The sequence below is a fragment of the Grampus griseus genome (genome assembly GCF_964374135.1).
Source record: "Grampus griseus genome assembly, chromosome: 9".
Lineage (NCBI taxonomy): Eukaryota > Metazoa > Chordata > Mammalia > Artiodactyla > Delphinidae > Grampus > Grampus griseus.
In genome coordinates, this window is record NC_139003.1 from 11,873,820 (window position 1) to 11,881,583 (window position 7,764).

Consider the following 7,764-nt stretch of genomic DNA (forward strand, 5'->3'; position numbering starts at 1 on the left):
CCATATTGCATTGAGCTGAAACCTATCTTTCTGTAATTCCACTCTTTGGCCCAAGTTTTTTCTTCTTGTATAATGCAGAATACACTCTCCCATAGGAGCACCATTCAGATATTTGAAGACAGTCATCATGTGTGCCCTCAGACTTTCCATTCATTAGCAGTAATTATTTAGAGCCTGTTTTGTGTTGGAAAATGTCTAGGATCTGGGGAAACAGGCATGATGATGTAGTCTGTGCCCTCATGGAGCTTACCATCTGGCTGGGCAGACAAACATTAAATGAATGACTTCACAGAAAACTGTACAATTAGAATAGCAAACGTGTCATAGAGACGTGAAGATGCTAAAAACAGGAGGCAACAGAGGAGTTTGACTGGAAAGTTAGGAAATGCTTTCCTGATGGAGTGACATTTAAGATGAGCCCCTAAACATGGGTAATAATTAGTCAATTAAGAAGAATGAGGGGAAGGGATGGAGATTAGGATTTGCATCCATTGGGACTCTTGGCTACAGGGACAGAAAACCAAACTCAAATAGACTTAAAAAAAATTGGGCAGTGAGAAGAGGGTGTGTTGAGCCTCATAACTGGAAAGTTTAAGGAATTAAATCAGCTTTAGACATGGCTGGCCAGAGTCTGGATCTCCATTTTATACTTCAGCTTCTGTTCTCTCTTTTGTCCTCTTTTAAGTCAGTCTCTTGCATCATGTTGGTGAGAGAGCTTAGAGAAGCTCTAAACTTACAAAGGAATGAGCAGGTGCACTGTGTTCCAAATTCCAAGGGCCCATTCTTATTGTATTCTGTGTGCCTACAGATAAAAGCTGTATCTGTAGCTTTTAAAAGAGCATCTCCTCCCCCTGCCACCCGAACCCATCTCATTGCAACAAGTTTGATCATAGGCGCAGGTGGTGGTAGTGGTGGTGGTGGAGTTTGGGGGAGAATAGACTAATTAACCAGGGCTGTGTGAAGTCCAGTCTAGTCTAACTGATGGACTCAGAGTAGAGAAGGAGTGATTCTCTAAATGAAAACTGGGTTCTCTTACCAGAAGGTGGCGGGGGGTGCTAAATGATGGCACAAGAAGAACAATAAATGTCCTTTTCAAGATAAAGAAAAAGCGCTGTGCAGGGAAAGGGAATAGAATGATTGAAAATCCTGAGGTTGGGGACTTGCCTGGTGGCACAGTGGTTAGGAATCGTCCTGCCAATGCAGGGGACGCGGGTTCGAGCCCTGGTCCGAGAAGATCCCACATGCCGCGGAGCAACTAAGCCCGTGCGCCACAACTACTGAGCCTGTGCTTTAGAGCCCGCGAGCCACAACTACTGAGCCCGCGTGCCCAGAGCCCGTGCTCCACAACAAGAGAAGCCACCGCAATGAGAAGCCAACGCACCGCAACAAAGGGTAGCCCCCGCTCGCCGCAACTAGAGAAAGCCCGCGCGCAGCAACGAAGACCCAATGCAGCCAAAAATAAATAAATTAATTAAATAAATTCCTATATTAAAAATAAAGAAGTCATATCTTTAAAAAAGAAAAGAAAAGAGAAAATCCTGAGGTTGGAGGGAACTCAGCGCAGCTAAGAAACAGAGAGAAGGCCAAGAGAAGTGTGAAGTACCGAGAAAGATGGGGCGGAAGAAGACAAAGTGGAGAATTGAGCTGCTTTAAGGATTCCTAGTTCTTTCAATTAATCAAGTTTCCTGAGCCCAGTCCATCCTGACTGACCCTCTGTTCAGACCTCCTATATCCTGGGCCTTTCAAAGCTAGAATGGTCCTGATATGATTGGAGGAATGCAGCATGAAGAGGGGTCATGCCTGTCCTTGCTTTGGACACTATACTATAAATAGCACCTAAAATGGCGGCAGGTCTTTTGGAAAATATGCAATGGGTTCTTACTAGGCTTATGGTCAACTAGAACCCCCGCATCTTTGTTACATGACTGACTTAGCTAAGTTCCTTTATCGTTTTTCCTGTACTTAACACAGACATTTTAGTTTTTTTTAAAAAAATTTTTATTGGAGTATAGTTGATTTACAATGTTGTCAGCTTCAGATGTACAGCAAAGTAAATCAGCTATACATATACATATATCCGTCCTTTTTCTTTTTAGATTCTTTTCCCATATAGGCCATTCCAGAGCATTGAGTAGAGTTCCCTGTGCTATACGGCAGGTTCTTATTAGTCATCTATTTTTATACACAGTAGTGTGTATATGTCAATCCCAATCTCCCTCCCTGCCTTATCTGCTTATCCCCACAAGTTTGTTTTCTACATCCATGACTCTACTTCTGTTATGTAAATAAGTTCATTTGTACCCCTTTTTTTAGATTCCACTTATGAGCGATATCATGTGATATTTGTCTTTCTCTGTCTGACTTACTTCACTCAGTATGACAATCTCTTGGTCCATCCATGTTGCTGCAAATGGCGTTATTTTGTTCTTTTTTATGCCTGAGTAATATTCCATTGTATATATGTACCACATCTTCTTTATCCATTCCTCTGTTGACGGGCATTTAGGTTGCTTCCATGTCCTGGCTTTTGTAAATAGTGCTGCAATGAACATCGGGGTGCATGTGTCTTTTCGAATGATACTTTAGTCTTATACATAAATGTAGGACCTTACATTTGATTTACTTAAATTTCATGTTAGTGGTCTTTGACCAGCATTCCAGTCTGGTGAGATCATTTTTATATTGCTTTGTCATCTTGTATATTACGTATCCCTCCCAGTTTTGTGTCTCAGACATATTTGATAAGCTTGTCTTCTATGTTTCACCTAGGTAATTAATGAGGGCTGGGCAAAGGACAGAACATGTGACATGCCACTAGAATTTTCCCTGCCCAGTTTGGAGTCATTCACGCACCTTTTTCCTTCTTAGCATGTGGGTATTTATTGAATTTGCTGCAAATTCCCTGAACATCAGCAGCAGCATTTCATCCCCAAGATCATAGAGATTCTGTTTAATCATATTATTTAAATCAAGATAATTGGTTTATGGCTTTCATATGAAAAAGGAAATGAGATTAGTTTGGAGTGACTGATTTTCCAAGAATCTGAATAGTAAAGCAGGGGTCACTGTTTTATTCAAAGCACTCATAAAATATCCTCTGCTTTGATAGCGGGTGATGAGTAAGGCAGGTAGCGTGGTACCTCCCACAGGCTAGGGGATGGGTAGGTGGCTGTCACCTCCACTGATCTCTGGTGTCCTCATCCCACAGGTTCCTTTTGGTTCCCTCTGTCAGTAGCCTCAGGGTTCTCTGAACCTCATGGCTCTTTCTGAGTTCTTCCTCTGTCTCTTGGTTCCTCCTAGGTCGTGGCCACCACGGTGATGCTGGAGAGGAAGATGCCTCGCACCCTGTGGCCTCGCTCCGGCATCTGTGGGTACAAGTACGGGCTGGGGGACCGCTGGTTCCTGCGGTGAGTGACAATGTAGACGTGTGAACTGTCAACCAGTGTGAGGCCGTGGGAACAAAGGTGACCGGTTCCACATTTATGACCCTCCTCTCCATTCTTGAGATCCCAAATTGGACCCAAAGGAGGTGTCATCACTCCGTAAAGCGAGACTGCGTTAGCCTGTTTGGGGGAGGCGGGTGGAGCTGAAGTGGAGGGGTGCAAAGAATGCTGGGAGCTGATGCGAGGCTATGAGTACATAAGGGCAGTAATGTGAATGGCTAAGAATATGAGTCCGTGCTCGAATGTGGGCATGGGTTACCCAACTTGGTCTAGTCTTGTTTCCACCTGACGCCCACTTCTAGTACATTCTTGAAGCTTCCAGTCTAGCCTTGAAACTAACCTGCTCCTTCGTACTCTACCTTCATCTCCTGACCTGGCTCTCCTCTCTCATTTATTTCCTGAATGGCATCTTCTCATCCTGACGACACGCTTATCTTTTAATTGGCTCTTTCTCTTTCATACTCACCCACATTCCCCCCACCATCACATGCCCGCACAAGCCCTACTACCCTCCAGATCCTGAATGCACAGCCTTTTGGGTCTCTCTCCTAGTTATCCTCCATCTCCCTCTACTTCCCTTCATTTGATCCTAGAGGATCTTCTGGCTTCAACGCTGCTAACTTCCTCGCCCTTTCCTCTCACTCCTGTTTCCCGGCTGTGCCCCGCTCACTTCTGCTTCTCCCCATGGCCCATCTCTCCCCAGCTCAGCTGAGTCCTCTCCCCTTTCCCCTCCTCAGAGTGGAGACCAACCAAGACCAGAATGCTTTGCGAGTACGTCGCTATGTGGAAGCCTTCAAGGGCTCAGACAAGGAGGAAGAACATGAGCATCTTTCTGAGAAACAGCCCTCTGTGGTTGAAAGTGGGATTCTAGCCAGGGCCTCCCTGGCCCTCCCGACTCCCTCCCTGTCCCGGACCACATCTCGAAGCAGCAGCAGTCACCGAGGCTGGGAGATCATTCGTCGCAACACCCTGGGACACTTGAATCTGGGACTGGACCTTGGGGAGGGGGATGGAGAGGAAAGTGTCTATCACATATGATTAGGACCCCTGTTACTCTCCTCCCGACTCCAGGTAGGCCTGGGGTGGGGGGCGGGCAGAGAGAGAGACACTGCCTATGCAAGCATCTGACTGACCTTCATGCCCATTAATCCTGGGAGGGTGGACAGAATAATTCTTAAAGGCCATCCATGCCTTGCCCTTCACATCAGCATCTAGGGATGAGCAAAGGGCCCCACATATCTTCTGTCTTCTTGGAAGCCCCACATCTTGGGAAAAGGGGGTATCTTTTCAAGCAGAGTTAGACTTGGCAACTGAAGACATGAGGTAGGGGCGCTAGGCCAATGGCTGGGTCATCTTCCTTTCCACCCCATGAGGCCCTAGATTGTAAGCGGTGAATCCTCCCTGGTTCCACAGGGCTTCATGTGGGAAGAGCCAGGCATGGCATTGAGGTTGTAGCCTCTCGCCTCTTCTCGTACCCCGTAGGACTCTCTCCCCACCTGCCAACCAAACCCCAACGAGAAAACTGCAAGAAAAAAGGCTCTTTATCCTTCCTTTATTTTAAAAAAATGCACTGTGATGTACATAACATAAAATTTACTATTTTAACTATTTTTAGGTGTACCATTCAGTGGCATTAAGTACATTCACATTGTTGGGCAACCATCACCACTGTTCATCCAGGGAGTTTTTTAAACTGAAACTCTTGTACCCATTAAACATTAACACCCCATTATCCCCTCCCCATGGTGCCTGATAACCAATATTCTACTTTCTGTCTATGAAGTTAACTACTCTAGTTACCTTATATATAAGTGGAATCCTCCAATATTCGTCCTACTGTACCTGGCTTATTTGATGTAGCATAATGTTTTCAAGATTCATCCATGCTGTAGCATGAGTCAGAATTTCATTCCTTTTAAAGGTCAAATAACATTTCACTGTATATATATTCCACGTTGTGTTTGTCCATTCATCCACTGATGGACGATTGGGTTGCTTCCACCTTTGGCTATTGTAATGCTGCTATGAACATTGGTATACAATTATCTGTTCAAGTTCCTGCTTTCAGTTTCTTTGGGTATATGACTAGAAGCAGATGGCTAGATCTTATGGCAAGTCTACGTTTAATTTTTTTGAGGAGCTGCCATACTGTTTCCCACAGCAGTTGTACTGTTGTATGTTTCCTCAGGCAAGCCACAGGGTTCCGGTTTCTCCACATCTTCACCAACACGTTACTTTCTGTTTCTTTGATAATAACCATCCTTGTGGTTAGGAAGTGGTATCTCATTGTGGTTTTAATTTGCATTTCCCTGGCGACTAACAACATTGAACATCTTTTCATGTGCCTATTGGCCATTTGCGTATCTTCTTTCTTGGAGAAATGTCTATTGTCCTTTGCCCATTTTTGAATTGTTTTGGGGGTTTTTTGGTTGTTATTTTTGGGTTGTCTTATCCTTGTTTTTTGAGACTTGGAGTCTGAAGTGTTTGTATCTCATTTGCATCCTGGTATGTTTTTAAATATGTGAGGTAAATTATTCCTTTCCATGCTTGGATGGCCCCATCATTTGTTTTATGAGACCATCCCTGGCCTGTGCCTCTGGTTGTCTGTCAGCAGCTGTTCATCCTTGCCTCTGGAGGTAACAGGCTCCCATCTGTGCTCCAGACGCAGTTTTCTTTCTGCTCTTCAGGCAGCTCTGTCTGTCACTGTGTCCTGTAACTCCTCTCATTCTCGTGTCTTCAGCCTCTCTCTCGCTCCCCTAGCGATGCTAGTCAGCAAATAACCATGCTCTGCTCTTTCTCACCTGCAAAGACATTGTAATCGCCCTCCCTCAACTCCCGTTTCTCGTTTCAGGTCCTGCCCTATCTTTTTACTCCCTCTTCGGGGCCAAACTTCTTAAGAGAAGAGTCTATTGTCTGCTGACCTCACACTGAGTCCTCACCCCATTGTGATCTGACCTTGCCTCTCCGGCTATCAAGGTAATCTACCTGTTGCTAACCCCACTGGCAATCCGAGTCTTGCGCAAACTCTGTAGCGTTCAGATGCTAGTGGACCACTCACCCCTTCCCAGCACATGCCTAGTGCCACGTACGCCTCCTACTTTGCCTGCTTCTCTCCTATCCATCCCTTAAATATTTTTGGTCCACAAGGCTCTCTGTTTTCCTCACCACCTGGGAAGTTCCAGCTGCCTCCGTAGATGGTATTGACACACACACATTCATGATTCCTGACTTCATACCTTCACTTTAGATCTGTCTCCTGAGCTCCAGGCATGAACAGCTTGGATGCCGATCTATTAGACAACTCTACCTGGATAGTTTACAGACACCTGGAACTCAGCATGTCCCAAACTGAGCAGCTTTTCTTCCTCACCAAACCCACTCCTCCACCAGTGTTTCCAACCAAATAAGTGGGCAAGATTGCCTGAGCTCAAATCTTAGCTGTCATCCTCAACACACCTGTCTCAACTCTCATATGCAGTTAATCTCAAGTCTCATAGATTCTATAAAACATCTCCCTTGAAAAAGAATAACTTTTGAGCGGATGATACACCACATGGTACAAAATTCAAAGAGCACACAAGATACACAGAGAAAAAAGCATTCGTACCTCTGTTCCAGCCCCTCATGTACTCTCGCCAGGGACTCTCACAAACAGAAGTTTGTTATCTATTCTTCTAAAAATACTCTATGCATATCTGAGCATACCTATGTATATATTCCTCTAAAAACACATATAATATAGTACAATGTATTAGAAAAACACTTCTTGCTTTTTTCATTTAATACGCTTTGAAGACTGTTTCATTTGTCTCTATCTCTACAGACCCTATCGCTATTCTTCCAGAACAAGCACCCATCATGTCCCACCTTAAGTCCAGGAGTGGGTTCCTCTCTGTGCTGTCTGCATGCAGTCTTGGTTTTCTCCAATCTATCGGTCACACTAGAGCCACATTGATCTTTGTAAGATGCAACTCCTGCCTCAACCTGTGATCGACTGGAAGCCCTTCCATGAGCTGACATCCGGCAACCTCTCCTGGCCTTCTGTTTCACCAAGATGAATTTTTCATTCCTCCTCCATTTTCCTTCCTTTTGGCCTTCACAGTTTCTGGACCTTTCTACCTCTCTGCACCATCCTCCCTTCCATCTTTGTAACTTCTATTCATCCTATTAGTCTCAGCTTAACAATCGTATATCGTGTTTGTGTGTGTTTTGGGGGGTGGGGGGCCCTGACCCATAGGCTAGGTTGGAGTCTGCCTCTTCTGTTTCCAGGCCACCCATAATTTCTTCTTCTTATACACCCTGCACTTTATTGTACTTACTT

General features: G+C 44.9%; 1 protein-coding gene across 1 annotated transcript in view; it reads left to right on the plus strand.

The window, feature by feature from the left end:
* TRPV5 (transient receptor potential cation channel subfamily V member 5) overlaps positions 1-7,475 on the plus strand; it is a gene marked incomplete at its 5' end in the record, with an annotated part of 29,475 nt that extends 22,000 nt beyond the window's left edge. Inside the window, 4 exons of the mRNA XM_082662403.1 lie at positions 3,301-3,407; positions 4,181-4,514; positions 6,295-6,419; positions 7,267-7,475. Of these exons, the coding sequence (XP_082518529.1) occupies positions 3,301-3,407; positions 4,181-4,481 (408 nt within the window). The 3' untranslated portion in view covers positions 4,482-4,514; positions 6,295-6,419; positions 7,267-7,475. The remainder of the gene's footprint in view (positions 1-3,300; positions 3,408-4,180; positions 4,515-6,294; positions 6,420-7,266) is intronic.
* Between the last annotated feature and the right edge of the window lie 289 nt (positions 7,476-7,764).